We start from the raw sequence: 19,928 nt of genomic DNA, 5'->3' as shown, positions 1-19,928 counted from the left end.
ATACCTATGTATCAAACCTGCACTTTGTGCACATGTACCCTAGAACTTAAAGTATGATTAAAAAAAAATTAAAATTAACTTTGAATTTTTCTCCATAGACACAAATTAATTTTTTTTTTTTTTTTTTGAGACAGGGTCTTGCTCTCTTGCCCAGGCTGGAGTGCAGTGGTGCGATCTTAGTTCACTGCAACCTCCACCTCCCGGGTTCAGGTGATTCTCATGCCTCAGCCTTCCGAGCAGCTGAATACAGGTGCCCACCACGACAGCTGGCTAATTATTGTATTTGTAGTAGAGACCGGGTTACACCATGTTGATCAGGCTTGTCTCAAACACCTGACCTCAAGTGATCTACCCACCTCAGCCTCCCAAAGTGCTGGGATTACAGGTGTGAGTAATCCATGCCTGGCCTCCCAGCCTTACAAATTACCTTTTATAATTTTTTAAAAACTAGTTTTATTTGGCTTTATCTTCTTTTTCATTGAAAGATGCCCCCAAGGTTTTAAGAGGGTGAGTGGTGAGCCTGGCAAGATAGGTCAGGGCCCAGATATGAGGGGCCTTTAAAAATTTAGACTTGATAGCATTTTGTTTGTTTGTTTGTTTGTTTTTAGAGATAAGATCTTGTCCTGGCTGGAGTGCAGTGGCACAATCATAGCTCACTGCAGCCTTGAACTCTTGAGCTCAAACAATCCTCCTGCCTCAGCCTCCTGAGTAGCTAGGATTACAGGTGCACACCACCACACCCGGTTAATTTTAATTTTTGTAGAGACAAGGTCTTGCTATATTGCCCAGGCTAGTCTCGAACAGCTGGGCTGAAGCGATTCTCCTGCCTCCACCTCCCAAAGCGCTGGGAGCCACCACACTAGGCCTTTATAGCACTTTTCAAAGGAAAGAGTGTATGGAATAAAGAAGTTCCTTTCTACTTTCTTAGAGAAATGTAGTATCTACCAAGTTTTCTCCGTTTTCCCCTTTGAAATTTTTTTTTTTCCAGTAACCTCTCTTACTGCCCTCCTATCTTCTTTCCACAAATGCACATCCACCATCACATGCCAGACCCTGGGGGATCCAGCGGTGGATAAAGCTCACCCTATTTTCAGAGCAGAGGCAAAGTTAATTGGAATTGGAAATGTGTAAAAGCTTTTCTTTGTTCAGTGAGTCTTTTCATTATTTAAAATAGAAGCTTTGTGGTTTTCTCAAATGCTCTGGAAAAAACTGAAAGAGGATTGAGAGCAATTTTAAAAGGAGGGGGAGCACAGTTTTCCAAATACATTTCAAAGGAAAAGAGGGAGAAACCTATGGATTAAAAGAGACTTCTGAGATATAGCAACGGATTTCAATATCTGGATCTTACTTGGATCCTGATTCAAATAACCAAAGTGTAAAAAAGTAAAATTTATGATATTTATGACACAACTGAATATTTGAAAGCTGATTAGATATTTGATGATCTTAGGGATTTATTGTTAATTATGTTAAATTTGATAATGGTATTGTAATTATATATTTTTAAGTTCTCTTTTAAAGATACATAAGGAAACATTCTATCTGGGATCTGCATCAAAATAATATGTGGGGAGAAGTCGGTAGGGGTGTACATGAAACGAGATGAGGATTGCATTGACAGCAGAAACTGGGTGAAGGGAACACAGGGATTTATTATCCTAATCTCCCTATCTTTGTCTATGTTTGAAATTTTCCATAATAAATTTTTTTTTCAGAAGAGAGAAGGGTCATATTTATGATATTTTTTGACTTCTGCTTTGGTGAAAACAGTGAAATAGTGAGGGGGGAATGATGAGAGGAAGAGGCTGGAGCTTAGAAGTATGATTTGGGAGTGAACACTCTCCAGACTAGAGGGGCAGGAAGGGAAATGCAGGGCAAAGGACATCATGGGAGTGTGAGAAGAGAGGGAAGAATGGAAAAGAGAAGTAGGCCCACTGCTTTCCCCTTCCCCACCCCTCAGCCTTTTCTTCACTTACTCATTCCCTACCCCTTATCTCTGTAGATGAACAATCATCTTGGGGCCAAATGCAGTGGCTCATGCCTGTAATCCTGGCACTTTGGGAGGCCAAGGAGGGAGGATCGCTTGAACTCAGGAGTTCAAGACCACACTGGGCAACACAGTGAGACCCCCATCTCTACAAAAAATTTAAAACTTAGCCAGGCATGGTGGCACGTGCCTGTAGTGTCCCAGCTACTTGGGAGGTTGAGGTTAGGGGGGATTGCTTAAACTCAGGAAGTCAAGGCTGCAATAAGTCATGACTATGCCACTGTGCTCCAGCCTGGGTGACAGAGACCCTGTCACCACACACACACACACACACACACACACACACACACAAATCACCCTGGGAACTTAACAAGATTCTCAAGCACCAAGTCATGAAATTCCATTTCCATTTCACTTGGCAAGGCCTGGGAATCTGCATTTTCAACACGTGCTCTAGGAGATTTAGATATCTAGACTTCCCTTTGAGTTCCCCAGTACCTGGCCCCTGTGAGAGCCATGGTTTTTCTGTCATTAACCTTTACTCTGTCAGAGTGGGGATCAAACTGCCTTTCAAAGCCTTTGGGACAGCAGTCCACTGTTTCGAGCCAGGAAAAAATAAAGGGAATGAGAGATTATGCAAAAGAAACTTACTTATTGATTTCCTTTAATGTGTGTGTGGAAACATGCAAATGCTGAGGGTTGCTTGACTGGGGAAAAGAAATTCATCAGTCAGCTATGGCTTGAAAGACACCTCCTTTAAGACCTTCTAACCTTTGTGCTGATGTTCTCTGATGTTATAGTCACTGAACAACCTTCTGATTTGTAATGGGATTCCACTAAGGAGGAAAAACAAACTAGTTGCCCTAAGTAACACAGTCCTTCTGGCAGTTGTGCCTTTTATCATCAATTTAATATATTGATTTTTTGCTTTCCAAGTCTCCCAAAGTCTGTTATTCAGAAGAACTAGGTCACAAGATTTGATCGTCCATCAGCGAACTAACTTAAGCTTTAGGGTTGGGTAAGGTAATGAATCAGACCTTGCAACTGAGCCAGAATTACCAGGAGGACAGTAACCCTGTGGCTAAGTCATTGTCACATTAGGGGTAACCAGACACTTGCTTACCCACACATTCTTGGCCACATCCCTCCCAATAGGGAAAGATTAGAAATTATGACTAAGTTATCAGGCTGCAGCCTTACTTACCTGGAGCCCAATGCCTGCTCAAGCATAACTAGGTCTTGACATGATGAGATGAGCCAGGTTGGGGAAAGAAGTTTTGAAGCACAGGGCAGTCTGCAGGGCCCTGGGCCCCAGTGCTGGCAGGGATATTCCCAGGGACAGGAAAAAACTACAAGCAACTGGACCCACACTCTCCCACAGAACAAGCTGTGAGAAGTCAGATAGACTCGTCTGTTCAGTTCAAAGCATCCGCCTTCCTTGTCCCATCCCCTAATCTCACCCCATCCCATCAGCTAAAAGAAAAAGGCAAATGCCTGCAGCCTTCTAGAGGCCTTTCTGTACTCACTCTGTAACCTACGTGGTTCCACATTATTCTTTGAACCATAACTACTCAGGGGCCTGCTGGCATCCATCTAAGCCTATCTCTAGCTGGGATTCCCTGGCTACCTACATGGTTAGAAAGAAAGTCACCTCTTGCCCTCTTAAGGACTTCACTGAGGCACAGGCTACAATGGAGACACCAGGCGGCCAGAGTGGCAGGCAAGAGCCCATGTTGCTTTACAGGGAAATCTGAGCATGCATGCCTTGTCCAGGGTGAGGGGAACGAAGGCCCCTCAAAGAGGGGATGGGGGAATAAAGTGAGCATTTGGGCTGAGGAGACCATGGGGCCAAGTCTTGAGGTAAATTGGGCTCAGGTCAGCTAAAAAGGATATACAAAGCGTACCTCAGCCAGGAATTACAGTTTTGGGGTTTTTTTTCCCCAAAAGCCTGAAATTCTCGTGTCTTAGCCTCCCAAGTAGCTGGGATTACAGGCGCCCTCCACCATGCCCGGCTAATTTTTGTATTTTAGTAAAGAGCGGGTTTTCACCAAAGCCCAGGCTGGTCTCAAACTCCTGGCCTGAAGTGATCCGCCCACCTGGCCTCCCAAAGTGCTGGGATTATAGTCCTGAGCCACCGCTCCCGGCCAGGAATTGTAGGTCAGGAACTGTAGTCTAAAAAGAATAGGAAGAGGATTCTGTCAACCGGTTCAGAGGATATGAGAGCGGGGGCTGAAGAGTGACGAGGAAAACAGCAGGAAGGGTTGGGCTCGTGCACCGATAGGGCCCAGGGAAGTGAGGGGACAAAAGTGTGAAGCGGTCACAGAGTCACAGGGCCAGGTGAGGCCCATGGGTCAGTGGGGCAGGAAGGGGAGAAAAAACTCCGAGAATGGGGAGAGATACAGGGCAATGCAGAGAGACAGGGCGAGAAGCCCCGACCCACACAAGGTTCAGAGAAATGGGGGATTTGTGGGAGGAGAGGGGTGGTCGCGGATTGGCCATCGCGAGGAGAGGCCGCGCCCCCTAGCGTCCTTCCGGGCTGAGCCAGAACCCTACCCGGGCGACCCTGAAGCTCGCCAAGGACCGCCCCGCCTAGTGCAGAGTGTCGGCGCCGGGTTCCCTTCTGTCGCGCGGCCCTATAGTTCCGGCTGTGGCGCGCGGGCGGAAAGTTTATGGTGACGGACTGTGTCCGGCGATGGGCACGGGGTGAGTGGGAGGCCGAGGGCCCGTTGCTGCCTTTCGTTGCTTATTGGGGTTACAGGTGAAGGGGATAGGGGTGAGGAACAACCCAGGGCCAGCGCTTGGCCTTCCCGCCACCCTGGCGGCCGCCCCGCGCCGTCCCTGAGGCGCCAGTGCCGGGGCGCTGCTCCCGTCCTCCCCTCTGTTTCAGGCTCGGGGTCCCCAGCTCCGCGTAAACTGCACGGTTTCGCCCTCTGCTCAGCCCCGCTCTGCCCCCCCTTTCCGTGAGAGACTTCCAGATCTCACATTTTCTTGACTGATTTTTAAGGTAAAAATACATCTCCCAGATGCGATTTTCAGTCTGGACTTTTAGAGATGAAGTTGTATCTGAGAACTGGGGAATTATAGCTGATGGACAATTGGTATTCAAGGCCAAATAGGTGGCTTGGGCCTATTTTTCAGACCATTCTTGAGAAAGAAGAGCCCTAGTTGTTTGAACAGTACACATGGGAAGTGGGTGGCGGTGGGAGACTTGAGGCTCAGAATCCACCCAAGTAAGGAATACATAGTGTTGTTCTCACAAAATTGCGAGACTGTGGTGGGCAGGGATTTTTTTTTTCTTTTTCTTTTTTTCTGAGACAGAGTCTCGCTCTGTCGCCCAGGCTGGAGAGCAGTGGCGTGATCGCGGCTCCCTGCAACCTCTGCCTTCCAGGTTCAAGCAATTCTCCTGTCTCAGCCTCCCAAGTAACTGGAACTACAGGCGCACGCCACCACGTCTGGCTAATTTTTGTATTTTTAGTAGAGATGGGGTTTCACCATATTGGTCAGACTGGTCTTGAACTCCTGACCTCAGGTGATCTGCCAGTCTAGGCCTCCCAAAGTGCGGGGATTACAGGCGTGCCTGGCCTTTTTGTTTTTTTGTTTAATCAGGCCTAGACTGCTTGAATGAACTATCCTTCAGGAATTTTCAGTTCCCTTCTTTACTCCAACCTGAGTACTAAATTGATTTCCCACGACTTTGTAACTGTTAAGGAGGTACATTTGGGAGTAGACACAAATGCATCAGTTGGGAGAAAGAGCCAGTTCCAGAGGTGTCTTCAGAGAAGGCAAGACTGCCAGCTGTCATCTGTCAACAGCAGATTTCACGGGCTAAAAGTGCTTTTTTGTATTTGATCTAAGTCTGTGTAAATGTTTCCTCCCATTCTCCTAAGACGTGAGGGCAGTACTCCTCATGATCCTCAACTTGTAAAAAGGCATCCTTGCATGAATGGGACTACCACAGGAGCTGGGCAGAGGCGAGGGAGTCCCCCATATCTCTGCTTGAATGAGAAGAGGAAATGTGTTTCTGGTGTCCAGAGTTAACATTTATAATGTATTTTGCTAAATAATATATGGTATATCTTGTGATTTAGGGGTAGTTCATTAGTTATTATCAAATTGTTGGGCACCTACTATGTGCCAGTTACTGTGATAAGTTTTGAGGAGACATCATGGACAAAATCTGGCATGGTCCTTGCCCTTAGTGAGCATATGTAATGGTGTAGTTGAACCAATATTGTGCAGGACCTCACTTTTTTTTTTTTTTAATCAGGCCTATACTGGTTGATTGAACCATCGTTCGGGAACTTTCAGTTTCTTCTTTTACGCCTATGATTACAACCTGAGTTGTCAACATTGTTTCCATAAACCAGTGTATTCTGAGTTCAAAACAGCCTGCTTACAAATGGAATTTTGGCCCGGCACGGTGGCTCACGCCTATAATCCCAGCACTTTGGGAGGCAGAGGTGGGTGGATCACAAGGTCAGGAGTTCGAGACCAGCCTGACCAATGTGGTGAAACCCTGTCTCTACTAAAAATACAAAAATTAGCCAGGTATGGTGACACGCACCTGTAGTCACAGCTACTCGGGAGGCTGAGGCAGAAGAATGGCGTGAACCCAGGAGGCGGTGCTTGCAGTGAGCAGAGATCACGCCACTGCACTCCAGCCTGAGCAACACAGCAAGACCCCATCTCATAAAAAAAAAAATGGAATTTTAGAATATGACACATTTGCAGCTGGGCACTATCCTTAAACAAGCAGTCTGGCTACTGTTAAATGTTTTGAAGTGAATCCCAAAAAAGAAAGTTGTGAACATTAAATTTGTAACTGTTTATATCCACCTAATCTCTCTAATTGTATATATGCATTATGATTTTTATGAAGTTGTAAGCAATGTATAATACAGTTCTGGGGCCTGCTTTTCTCAGTTACTAATGCTTTCTATAATTATTTTTGCTATCTATAGTACATATTCATTTATAGTTTTATGATATTTCATCATGTCAGTAGACTACAGGTTGCTTAATAATAGAGTAGCAGCAAGCTGTATTCCTGTGAGCAGGTCTGTGTATCTGTAAACTTTTTTATTTTTGAGCACCAAAATGTTTTCTTTATGCTAATTCTCAATCCATAATTTTGAATAACTCCATTTCTACATTTTGACTTTTCTACACAATTTCGTGAGATAATTCCAGCTTTATAACTTTCTTTTCTTTTTTTCTTTTCTTGAGATGGAGCCTTGCTCTGTCACCCAGGCTGGAGTGCAGTGGCATGATCTCAGCTTACTACAACTTCTGCCTCTTGTGTTCAAGCGATTCTTGTGCCTCAGCCTCCCAAGTAGCCACCACGCTCGGCTGATTTTTGTATTTTTAGTGTAGAGACAGGGTTTCACCATATTGGCCAGGCTGGTCTCAAACTCCTGACCTCAAGAGATCTGCCCACCTGGGCCTCCCAAAGTGCTGGGATTACAGGCATGAGCCACTGTGCCTGGCCTTAAATATTCTTTAATTTTGTTCTTTTCCTTCACAGTTGAAGTACCATTGGCCAGTTGATGTACAATGAGTACTACTGAGGCTAGCATTTTATTACTTTTGTTATGCTTAATGATTTCCAATTTGTCTAATTTGGTTTATGACTTTACTAGTCCTTTCATTTTTATATTTGGCATTCATTTTACTAAAACAAGGGCACCAACCAACAAAATAATTAAACACATGCACTAATACTGCAAAAAGGTTGTGACGGTACCAAAAAACAATGGTTGATTGTCAGATAGCACCACCATATGACAATTAGAAATGCTCTTCAGTAAATTAAGTGTTAGAGAGGAGATGTAGGAGTTTATTAAGTTGCGTAAAAGTCAAATGTGTGAAAGTCAACTACCTGAAGTTAGCAGGGCTTTTTTTTTTTTTTTTTTTTTTTTTTTTTCCAGTAGATATATTTAGATAGTCCTTGATTTATGGTCACTTAATGGGTGATTCTAAGAGTGGTCCTTACAATGAACTAAGCTGCTCACTTCCCTCTCACTGAGTTCCCTAGGGATTATTCCTCACCTCAACTTAAATGGTGTTTGCCTCTGCTAATTTCTGGGAAATTAAAGTTATGGTGAAAAATATTCTTTTCTCTCCATGACATGTAAGACCTTATTTATTTTCTACAGCATTTCTCTGTTTATAGCTGTCTGTTTGCATTCTGATTGGGAACACTGGGATCGTTTTCATCATGCCGACAGTGGTGGTAATGGATGTATCCCTTTCCATGACCCGACCTGTGTCTATTGAGGGGTCCGAGGAATACCAGCGTAAGCACCTAGCAGCCCATGGTTTAACGATGCTGTTTGAGCACATGGCCACAAATTACAAGCTTGAATTTACAGCACTCGTGGTTTTCTCATCACTTTGGGAGTTGATGGTCCCCTTCACAAGAGATTATAATACCCTACAGGTACAAAAAGTAGTAAGTTATTGTATGTACAGGGCCTAAATTTATCGGGAGGAAAACTGTGTTATAATGCATTGAACATTTAGAACTTTGGCATTATTTAGTAAGTCTATTAATACTTAATATGTGTAGCTAAACAACAAGAATTCACAACCAGTAGGTCTTAATGCCTGCTGTTTCTTCGGTACAGCTATGAGTTAGAGCTGTGAGTTTTTCCCTTATTTTCCTCTCTTGGTTTTCTGGAATTCTCTGTGGAAAAGTGAGCATCTCAGGATGTAGTGCTCCATTCCCTAAAATTTAGGGTCTTTAGGCTCAACACTTAATTTTTTTCTACTCTCCCATAAAATTTGAGGAAATGAAAAATTAGCCCTTTCTTGTTCTAGAGTAATTCAAAATGATATTTCCTTTCCAACAAATAGCTTTGATTTTGATACCAATAAATTAAAATTTTAAAATCTCAATTGGTAGATACTATCTTTCAAAGGTGTTTTCTGTGTCATGTCAGAATTTACTTTCTGACAACATCTCTAAATGATAGTATTTCCAGCAGTGCCTAACACAGTGTCTTACCCATGGTGAGCAGTCAAGAAGTGTCTGTTGGCCAGGTGTGGTGGCTCACGCCTGTAATCCCAGCACTTTGGGAGGCCAAGGCGAGAGGATCACTTGAGCCCAGGAGTTTGAGACCAGCCTGGGCAATATGGCAAGATCCCGTCTCTATTTTTAATAAAAAGAAGGGGGAAAAAAAAAGAAGTGTTTGTGGAATTAAACTGAACAGTTTAACAATTGTTAGGTGGTTTAGAAATCCAGGCTCAATACAGTTTGAATTTTTTAATACAAGTAACAAAATTTTGTTAAATAATTCCTTTTATTATCTCAGATTTTTTAAGTGACTTAAAAGCTTTTTTTTTAAATTACACTGACTTAAAAAAAGTTTTTTTAATTTTTTTTCGTGTAAAAGGATATTAAACTTTTGGTATATATGCTGACTTTCTTACAGGTGAATAAACTAAGGATTTCTGATGTTCTGCAGTTCTGAAATTTAGAGAATTGCTATATAAGGAGTGAGACGTAATGTTTTAGACCAGGAACCCTGAAGTCAAACTACATACTTACAAATCCAGGTTCTGCCACCTTTAGTCATGAGACCTGGGAAAGTTATTTAATCTTTCTATACTTTAATTACTTCATTTAAAGATAGGGTTAGTAATCTATACCTTATAGTTTTATTGTGATACCTAAATACATAAAAGTGCCTAGGATGTTACTTAGACCATAGTTAATATTCAGTAGATTTTGTTATTATTTTTGTGATGTGTTTAAAAGTTCCTTTTAATTTTTTCCTTCAAGGTCCGCTTATAAAGATGTAAACTTGGTGGACTGTTCACTCTTACCTGATAAGAGGACAGAATAAACGGAATTCTTTTCACTATCTTTAATAGTTGAAGAAGTCTTTTCTAGCATTTTTCTTTAAGAGGCTATGCTTTGGTGCTCTCAGATACATCAGTGTCCCCTGTGTAACATTCATACTTTGAACAATTTATGTTGTTTTCTAATAACTAATTAAAACTAAAGAGTAACTAGCAATTTTATCTTTTATTCAATAAGGAAGCACTAAGTAATATGGATGATTATGACAAAACCTGCTTGGAGTCTGCATTAGTTGGTGTTTGCAATATCGTTCAGCAAGAATGGGGTGGTGCAATTCCTTGCCAGGTAATGATCAATTCTTTTTCATTGCTCTAAGTTAACAACATTAACCACTAAGGTGCTTCGATTTTCTTCAGGCTCTGACACAGCATGCATTGTAATTTCTACAGACTACGTTTTACTCTATTGGTATCTTCTTAAGTGAAGGTACTAAATCAACACTAATGCGTTCAGAAAGCAGCAAAATTATGCCTTAAGGAAAGCATCCTCCTAGTAAATTGACTTATTGCAAACTAGTAATGTTATATAAAATACAAAGGGCTCACAGTGGAATTTTTGAACTATACTCCTTGGAAGGGGTCATTATAATTTTGAGTGATAAAATTGTAAACATCAGTATAACATAGCTTGTCTTCATTATCTCAATGCAATTATTCAGCAGACTTCTTTTTTCTTCTTTTAGGACACAGGGTCTCACTTTGTTGCCCAGACTGGAGTGCAGTGGAGCTATCATGGCTCACTGGAGCTTCAACCACCCAGGCTTAGGTGATTCTCCCACTTCAGCCTCCTGAATAGCTGAGACTACAGGCAAATGCTACCACATCTGGCTAATTTTTTACATTTTTTTGTAGAGACCGGGTTTTGCCATGTTGCCCAGGCTGGTCTCAAACTCCTGGGCTCTGGTGATCCACCCACCTCATCTCCCAAAGTGCTAGGATTACAGGGGTGAGCCACTATGCCCAGCTTTATTCAGCAAACTTTTAATCTTCTCAATTGAGTTGTCTTAAAAGTGAGGAGCATAAAACATAACATCTGGCCAGGCGCGGTGGCTCATGCCTGTAATCCCAGCACTTTGGGAGGCCAAGGCGGATGGATCACCAGGTCAAGAGATCGAGACCATCCTGGCCAACATGGTGAAACCCCCATCTCTACTAAAAATACAAAAATTAGCTGGGTATGGCGGCGTGCACCTGTAGTCCCAGCTACTCTGGAGGCTGAGGCAGGAGAATCACTTGAACCTAGGAGGCGGAGGTTGCAGTCAGCCGAGGTTGCACCACTGCACTCCAGCCTAGCGACAGAGCGAGACTGTGGCAAAAACAAACAAACATAAAATCTTTTGCTCTTTACTTAGACTCCACAGTAGGCCACACTAGCATCAAATCAGAGCAGAGTAGTAGCAGAAAAAGACAACTGGAAATTTGCTCTATACAGATACTTTTGAAAAGTAGTAACATATTTTGAAGGAAAAAGAAACATTGCTAAAAGAAATATCATAATAGTCTACAACAGGAGTCCGCAAGCTTTTTTTGTATTTTATGCTTCGTAGGTGTCTGTGGCAACTACTCAGCTCGGCTATTATAGCATAAAAGGAGCCATAGATAATAAGTAAATGAATGGGCAGGGCTGTGTTTAAATAAAACGTTATTTACAAAAACAGACAGTGGGCCAGATTTAGCCTGTGGGCCATGGTTTGCTGGCCCCTGGTGTGTGACTTTTCATTATAGGGTCAAACACAGGATTCCTCAGTAGTGTCGGTAGTATCACTAGTATTTATTTTTTAATAAAACAAAAAAGATTGTAGCCAGGCATGGTGGCTCACACCTGTAATCCTAGCACTTTTTGAAGCCAAGGTGGGAAGATAACTTGAGCCCAGGAGTTCAAGACCAGCCTGGACAACATAGTGAGGTCCTGTCTTAAAAAAAAATAAAATAAGATTGTAGTTGCCTGGGAGTCAGGGAAAGGTATGAATTGACTCAAAAGAAGCAGGAGGGAATCTGGGACGTGCTGGAACTGTTCTTTACCTTGTTCGTGGGGGTGGTTACACGACTGAATGCAACTGTCAAAACTCATAGAACTGTACACTAAAAAGAGTGATTTTACTGCATGTAAATTATATCCCAGTAAATTCACCTTTAGAAAACAACAAAAACATTTTTTCTTGTGAAAACCACCCTGTTTTATAGAATATAGTGGATACTTGCTAAAGAAGTCAATAAATGCCTTTTGATCAATTTCTTTTCAGAAATAAAAAAACTTTTTATGGCATCTCAGCTTAAATAAATAATATAGCTTATTATTTATTTTGGTAAATCCATGCATATAGGATGTCTTATTTCCTAACATTATAGTGAATAAATGAAGTTTTGTTGTCAGTATCTTCTGAACTGAAAGCTAGCAGGTAGCACAGTTTCATTTGCTATTTCTTCTTTGGTTTTAGAGGAGAAATTCAGATTTTAAGAACCAGACCTTGTGCATCATGCAGACTTCTGACTTTTATGATTTTCTTCTTTTGAAAAAAAGGAAGAATCTGAATTTGAGATATACTGTATGTAACCTGAGGGCAAGGGGCCAAGCCTGAATCTGTCTCTAGTAAAAACACAAAAATTAGCCAGGCATGGTGGCACATGCCTGTAATCCCAGCTACTCAGGAGGCTAAAGCAGGAGAATCACTTGAACTGGGGAGGCAGAGGTTGCAACAGTCAGCTGAGACGTGCCATTCATTGCACTCCAGCCTGGGCAACAAGAGAGAAACTCTGTCTCAAAAAAAAACAAAAAACATTGTAGTAGAGGTGGTGGTTACTGGTTATTGTTTCTATAATCAGTTACTATATAACAAACTTGTTAAATGTGGAATTTTTTTCCAGGCACAATGGCTCACACCTGTAATCCCAACACTTTGGGAGGCTGAGGTGGGCAGATCATCTGAAGTCAGGAGTTAAAGACCAGCCTGGCCAACATGGTGAAACCCTGTCTTTACTAAAAATACAAAAATTAGGGAGGTGTGGTGGCATTCGCCTGTAATCCTAGCTACCCAGGAGGCTGTGGTAGGAGAATCACTTAACCTGGGAGGCGGAGTTTGTAGTGAGCTGAGAACGTGCCACTGCACTCCATCCTGGGCGACAGACCGAGACTCTGTCTTAAAAAAAAAAAAAAAAAAGTGGAATTTTTAGCCAAGATTTGCTTTCTTATTATTATTTTTTTGAAACACAGTCTTGCTGTGTCACCCAGGCTGGAGTGCAGTGGCATGATCTCAGCTCACTGCAACCTCTGCCTTCGGGCTTAAATGATTCTCATGCCTCAGACACCTGATGAATAGCTGGGACTACAGGAGTGTGCCACCATGCCCTACAGAAGTGCACTACCACACCCGGCTAATTTTTGTATTTTTAGTAGACAGGGTTTTGCTGTGTTTGTCAGGTTGGTCTCGAACTCCTGGTCTCAAGTGATCCTCTGGCCTGAGCCTCCCAAAGTGCTGGGATTACAGCTGTCAGCCACCACACCCAGCCTTAACCAAGGTTTTAGACAGCTGTACTCTGTCTTTGTTATTTAGTAAAGTCTGTTTCATTTTGACATTCATGAAATATTTCATTATCCCATAACATCTGAAAAAGCTGGTGGAGGTAAATCATTATATAGCAATTGTTGATACCTAGAAAAGGAAATTGCCTTGTAGTCAATTGACTATCATGCCAAAAGATAACATCCTTCCAGGGGACCTCTACTAAGCATTCTTGGGCTTTATCAGTAAGTGCCAATCTTGATATTTCACACAGTGCCACCACTTAATACTGCCTTAAGGGCCGGGCGCAGTGGCTCACACGTGTAATCCCAGCACTTTGGGAGGCCGAGGCAGACAGATCACAAGGTCAGGAGTTCGAGACCATCCTGGCCAATATGGTGAAACTCTGTCTCTACTAAAAATACAAAAATTAGGTGGGTGTTGTGGCATACGCCTGTAGTCCCAACTGCTCGGGAGGCTGAGGCAGGAGAATCACTTGAACCTGGGAAGCAGAGGGTGTAGTGAGCCGAAATCACACCACTGCACTCTAGCCTGGGTGACAGAGTGAGATTCCATGTCAAAAAAAACAAAACAAAACTGCCTTAATTGCCTATTATCATCAGGTTACCGGACTAGGCTAGGGAAAGCAAAAATAATCCTCTCCTGGGATGCGTGGGAAGTCTGTCCCCCACAGGATCATTCTGAAGCAATGAAGAAAAGGAAAATGATTTTGCAGTTACTATCCATTGTTGGTATATTTTATTGTTTTTTTCAAATTACAGGTTGATTAAGAATGCATTTTAAAGATCTTGTATATTTCTGGTTAAATAGCCTTTATAAATACATATTTTAACCAGGTGTCATTTTAGTTGACCAGGCGTAGAGTTTGTCATCTTTGAAAATAAAGTAGCAAAGTTCAGACTACTATACTGGTACTTCCTAGGAGCACATGTGAAATGAATCTTCATTCCATATTTGACATTGGTATGTTAGATACCAACTCCTTATCTAAGAATTGGGGTTCTAGTTGTTTTTTGTTTTTTTTTTTTTTTGAGACAGAGTCTGGCTCTGTCGCCCAGGCTGGAGTGCAGTGGCCAGATCTCAGCTCACTGCAAGCTCCGCCTCCCGGGTTTACGCCATTCTCCTGCCTCAGCCTCCCGAGTAGCTGGGACCACAGGCGCCCGCCACCTCGCCAGGCTAGTTTTTTGTATTTTTTAGTAGAGACGGGGTTTCACTGTGTTAGCCAGGATGGTCTCGATCTCCAGACCTCGTGATCCGCCCGCCTCAGCCTCCCAAAGTGCTGGGATTACAGGCTTGAGCCACCGCGCCCGGCCTGGGGTTCTAGTTTTAATACAATTAAGTAAGAATTGGTTGTGAAGGTTTTTGTCCTTTTTTAGGTGTTCAGAGGCAAGCTTTTAAAAAATATTTTATTAGATGAAGTAGAGTAAAATGCATTGATCTTAAGTACACAGTTCACTGAGTTTTGACAAATGTATACACCTGTATAACTACTACTACAACTAAGACATAGTATTCTTTATCCTATAATGTAGAGTGGGGTTCTAGCACCCCACAAAATTTTCTCATGCCCTTTTTTGGATTTTTTTTTTGGCGGGGGGTACGGGTTGAGGTTTTGTTTTGTTTTTCGAAACAGAGTCTCACTCTGTCACCCAGGCTGGACTGCAGTGGCATACTCACTGTAGCCTCAACTTCCCAGACTCAAGTGATCCTCCTATCTCAGCCTCCCAAGTAGCTGGGCCTGCAGGCACACACCACCATGCCCAGTTAATTTTTCTATTTTTTGTAGAGACAGGGTTTCACCATGTTGCCTAGGCTGGTCTTGAACTCCTGGCCTCAAGTTATCTGCCTGCCTTGGCTTCCCAAAGTGCTGGGATTACAGGCGTGAGCCACCATGTCAGGCCTGCTTTTTTGTTTTGTTTTGTTTTGTTTTGTTTTATTTTATTTTATTTATTTATTTTGAGACGGAGTCTCGCTCTGTCACCCAGGCTGGAGTGCAGTGGCCAGATCTCAGCTCACTGCAAGCTCCGCCTCCCGGGTTTACGCCATTCTCCTGCCTCAGCCTCCTGAGTAGCTGGGACTACAGGCGCCCGCCACCTCGCCTGGCTAGTTTTTTGTATTTTTTAGTAGAGACGGGGTTTCACCGTGTTAGCCAGGATGGTCTCGATCTCCAGACCTCGTGATCCGTCCGTCTCAGCCTCCCAAAGTGCTGGGATTACAGGCTTGAGCCACCGCGCCCGGCTTGTTTTGTTTTAAAAAGACAGAGTCTCTCTTTGCATAGGCTGGAGTACAGTGATGTGACCACGGCTCACTGCAGCCTTGACCTCCCAGGCTCAAGTGATCCTCCCACCTCAGCCTCCCAACTTGCTGGGACCACAGGTGCATGCCACCACTCCTAATTTTTTTTAAAGTTTTTGTGGAGATAGGGTCTCCTTATGTTGTCAAGGCTGGTCTTGAACTCCTTGGCTCAAGCAATCCTCCTGCCTTGACCTCCCAAAGCACTAGGATTACAGGCTTGAGCAACTGTACCCAGACCTGGTGCCCCTCTCTAGCAGTGAAGACATTGCTAAATGGGACTGCTTTAAATATGTAATTTAATCTACAGCCTCCTCTCTCTTTTTACAAACAGGTTGTCCTGGTGACAGACGGCTGTCTTGGCATTGGTAGAGGGTCACTACGACATTCCTTAGCTACTCAAAATCAACGAAGTGAGAGCAACAGGTTTCCACTACCTTTTCCTTTCCCATCTAAGTTATATATCATGTGCATGGCGAATTTGGAGGAGGTAATACCTTTTACTAAGTTTTTAGTTTGATTAGGCATATTTTACAGCTTAGTTTATTTTTCAGTACATACCACTAGTGCTATATTGTATATACTGTAGTATTGAACTCCATTGGTTTCAGCTGAGGCTGGTCATTTTATTTGAAAAGATTCTGGGTCTCAAATGTTCTTTGAAATTTCAGAGTGTTGCCCCATCTGGGGAACATAGCTGGAGTTGTTATCCATCCTGCTGATGGATAAAGGGTCAAGGTGTTCTTTTTAGCGTTATTCATTTCCCTTATATAAGAATTCTTATCTCCATTCCACCAGAAATGTTGACAGTAGTGTGCTTTGACTTTGACAGAAGAGTAAAATAACATTATTCTGATATATGTTTTATTAAACACTTAAACATTCTTTGTTTTCCCATTCATTTGGGAAAGTGATTTAACCTTTTTTCCCCTCAGTTTTTCTGTCTGTAAAATGTAGATAATGATGGTTCTCACCAAAAGATGTTAGAAACACTTTGGAGGAAAGATGCTGTGTAAATACTAACTGTGGTCACCTCTGAGAATCTTTGCAAAACTACTCCTAAATGAAATAGCTCTACCTGTGTCATTTTACGCAACATTCCTCTTTGGTAACCTTGAGTCAAAATTGTTGTAGTTATTTTCTTCTCACATTGGCTGTTAAAAAAATCATCTGTTATTTATTGCCTGTGTTATTGTAATGGCTTTGACCTTGGTGTGCTGATAATAATCTGGCATTTTGTGCCAGCCACTTTAAGGGTCATCTGTTTTGCTTTATAGCTCCAGAGCACTGATTCCTTGGAATGCCTTGAACGTCTCATAGATTTAAACAATGGTGAAGGGCAGATTTTTACTATTGATGGCCCCCTGTGCTTGAAGAATGTACAGTCTATGTTTGGGTGAGTATATGCTTAGAGTTCTTTTGCCTTCTTTACAATTCAGTATTATATTTTGACATCCAGAAAGACTATCTGTTTTACTGTTCCTAATTGTGTCATTTCATTTTCCCCAAGTTGTACATTTTTCAGATAAAGTGATTGGTAGTAATGACTTTTTAAAGTAAATCTATACTGCCTGTAGATACTGACTTCCTTGTAATGACTCAGCAATTTCAAATTAACTTGCTCTTGGGCTTTTCAGCATTGAAATTTCCTCACCAAAAATGTCAGATTTTGTTCTGTTTTACAGATGGTCAGATCTTAGTTTTGGAACCAACTTGAAAGGAAAACAACCCTTGCGTCTTGAAAAATTAACTTTATATGTATCGTATTACTCTTCTATAACTATTAATTTTCATATTCTAGAAAACTGATAGATCTGGCATATACGCCTTTCCATGCTGTTCTCAAGTGTGGCCACCTAACTGCTGATGTACAAGTCTTCCCCAGGCCAGAACCTTTTGTTGTAGATGAAGAAATTGATCCTATCCCTAAAGTCATTAACACAGGTAACTTTTTTAAAAAACTTCTTTCTTAGTTTCTCTGTTATCCTTACTTTCTTCTAACTTGTGACTTTTACTCTCTTCTCTGTCTAAGAAGGTTAAAAAGAAATATATATATTGTGATACAGGTTGAGTATTCCTTACCCAAAATGCTTGGGACCAGAAGTGCTTCAGATTTCAGATTTTTTTGGGTTTTGGGATAGTTGCATTTTACTTAGTGATTGAGCATCCTTAATCTGAAAATCCAAAGTGCTCCAGTGAGCATCATTTCGTTTGAGCTTTGTGTCAGCTTCATGCATGTGTAATAGTTGTGGATTTTGGAGCATTTTGGATTTCAGATTTTCAGATAGGGGATACTCAACCTGTACTAGGGTGCTGTTGTCATCAGCACTTTGGATTGGAAGATTCATTACCTAAGGGGTGGCAGAATATTGGTTTTTTATGGTAAGGTCATCAGTTGATCTCCAATCCTAGATAATTATAACCATGAATTATTAGAGTTGGAAATCATAGCCATATTCACTAGCATTGAAATCTTTGAGATGATTCTTAATAGAGATACTGGACTTAATTAGTGTCATAATTAAGGTCATATAAGAAGGGCTAGCGGCCGGGCGCGGTGGCTCAAGCCTATAATCCCAGCACTTTGGGAGGCCGAGACGGGCGGATCACGAGGTCAGGAGATCGAGACCATCCTGGCTAACACGGTGAAACCCCATCTCTACAAAAAAAAAAAACAAAAAACTAGGCGGGCGAGGTGGCAGCGCCTGTAGTCCCAGCTACTCAGGAGGCTGAGGCAGGAGAATGGCGGGAACCCGGGAGGCGGAGCTTGCAGTGAGCCGAGATCCCGCCACTGCACTCCAGCCTGGGCGACAGAGTGAGACTCCGTCTCAAAAAAAAAAAAGAAAAAAAAAAAAATAAGAAGGACTAGCTTCTATACTTTGCAGTATGACTCTTGCTGTGTGACCCTGGGAAGCCTTCCTCTAGTTCTTATTTGCTAGGTAGGGAGAATCAACCAGATGGTCTTGGAGTTCTTAGATCCGATATAGTGTACTCTTCTAGTCCTGCTACTTATATTATGACTGAAAGAAAGTGATGTTACCACAGCTTTTACCTGGTTCGTGTTGCTAATACTATGCTTAACTGAGGCTGGCAAAGTGAAGAGTCAAAAATAGCAAGGAGCAGTGGAGAGGAGACTTACCTCCAATTGGTGGGTGGACTCCTTGAATATTAGGTGCATGTTAAACCTTTTAGGGTTGGATATTGTCAGTGTTTCAGTCACCATTACAGCCTTGATGTCCAGCATAGTGCCTGACACTTAGTAGGTGCCCAATAGATAATTGTTCAGTCAATAAATGATTAGAATTAAATGTGCAGTGAATGCTCATTGTTTGAGGTATATGGATTTTTAAGGAGTTTTGGAGTGAGGGACCGTGAACAGTCTTTTTACTTTTTGTGCCTTTAGCTTCTGGCTATCTAGAAGCAAGGCATCCATCTCTTCTACTGTGACTAGACAGCAGTATGTTAAGCTGTACCAAAAGTCTTGTTGCCTTCATAACAGTTAGATTCCACTTCCTTCCCATCCTTTTTCGAAGAGTAAATTTGAATAGATCTTTTCTTTCCCATATAAACTCTTAGTGGGAGATCTTTCTTGCAGCTAAACTACTCTCAAATATAGTAGACCCTTTCCTACTCAAATGAAAAATATCTAGCTGCTTATACTAATGAATTTATTACTCAGCTAAGGGAGGTAAGGACAGCAAATCTCCAGAGAAGCACACTTCCTAATACATTAGAAATATGGCCAGGCGCAGTGGCTCGTGCCTGTAGTCCCAGCACTTTGGGAGGCCGAGGTAGGCGGATCACCTGGGGTCAGGAGACCAGCCTGACCAACATGGAGAAACCCCATTTCTACTAAAAATACAAAATTAGTCAGGCGTGGTGGCACTTGTCTGTAATCCCAGCTACTTGGGAGGCTGAGGCAGGATAATCACTTGAACTCGGGAGGCAGAGGTTGCAGTTAGCTGAGATTGCACCATTGTACTCCAGCCTGGGCAACAAGAGCGAAACTCTGTCTCAAAAAAAAAAAAGAAAAATATAAGGTGTTCACCATGTTCTGATTTTTAAAAATTCTTTTGAAAATATGGGTATTAATCTAGAAGAAAGACTTGAAAAGCACATCAATAAAATATTAATAGAGATTTCCTTTGATTATGAATGAGTGACTTTTTCTTCTTTGTAATTTGTATTGTTTTTTAAGTTTTTATATTATATAATCGAAATTTTTAAGTTCTTTTGGTTACATTTATTTTTATTTATTTAAGGTT

At 42.1% G+C, this 19,928-nt stretch overlaps 2 protein-coding genes across 8 annotated transcripts in view; one reads left to right on the top strand and one right to left on the bottom strand.

Annotated features, from left to right (window-relative positions):
• SLC24A1 (solute carrier family 24 (sodium/potassium/calcium exchanger), member 1) overlaps positions 1–4,540 on the bottom strand; it is a 45,049-nt gene extending 40,509 nt beyond the window's left edge. The window contains exon 1 of the mRNA XM_011968249.1: positions 3,192–4,540. The gene's annotated coding sequence lies outside the window, so the exon portion shown is untranslated. The remainder of the gene's footprint in view (positions 1–3,191) is intronic.
• Positions 4,518–19,928, top strand: part of VWA9 (von Willebrand factor A domain containing 9) — a 33,005-nt gene continuing 17,594 nt past the window's right edge. The window contains exons 1-7 of one of the 7 annotated variants that reach the window (XM_011968267.1): positions 4,655–5,064; positions 5,933–5,966; positions 8,160–8,426; positions 10,029–10,136; positions 15,998–16,153; positions 16,941–17,059; positions 17,465–17,607. In XM_011968267.1, coding sequence (XP_011823657.1) covers positions 5,039–5,064; positions 5,933–5,966; positions 8,160–8,426; positions 10,029–10,136; positions 15,998–16,153; positions 16,941–17,059; positions 17,465–17,607 — 853 coding nt within the window. In that variant the 5' untranslated portion in view covers positions 4,655–5,038. Of the gene's footprint in view, positions 5,065–5,932; positions 5,967–8,142; positions 8,427–10,028; positions 10,137–15,997; positions 16,154–16,940; positions 17,060–17,464; positions 17,608–19,928 lie in introns of all 7 variants that reach the window. The other 6 variants (XM_011968303.1, XM_011968294.1, XM_011968273.1 and 3 more) reach the window with 6 other exon arrangements.

This window comes from Mandrillus leucophaeus, unplaced genomic scaffold (assembly GCF_000951045.1).
Source record: "Mandrillus leucophaeus isolate KB7577 unplaced genomic scaffold, Mleu.le_1.0 Scaffold12, whole genome shotgun sequence".
NCBI classification, from domain to species: Eukaryota; Metazoa; Chordata; class Mammalia; order Primates; family Cercopithecidae; genus Mandrillus; species Mandrillus leucophaeus.
Note: the sequence above shows the minus strand (reverse complement) of the source record. Positions and strands in the feature narration are given on the sequence as shown.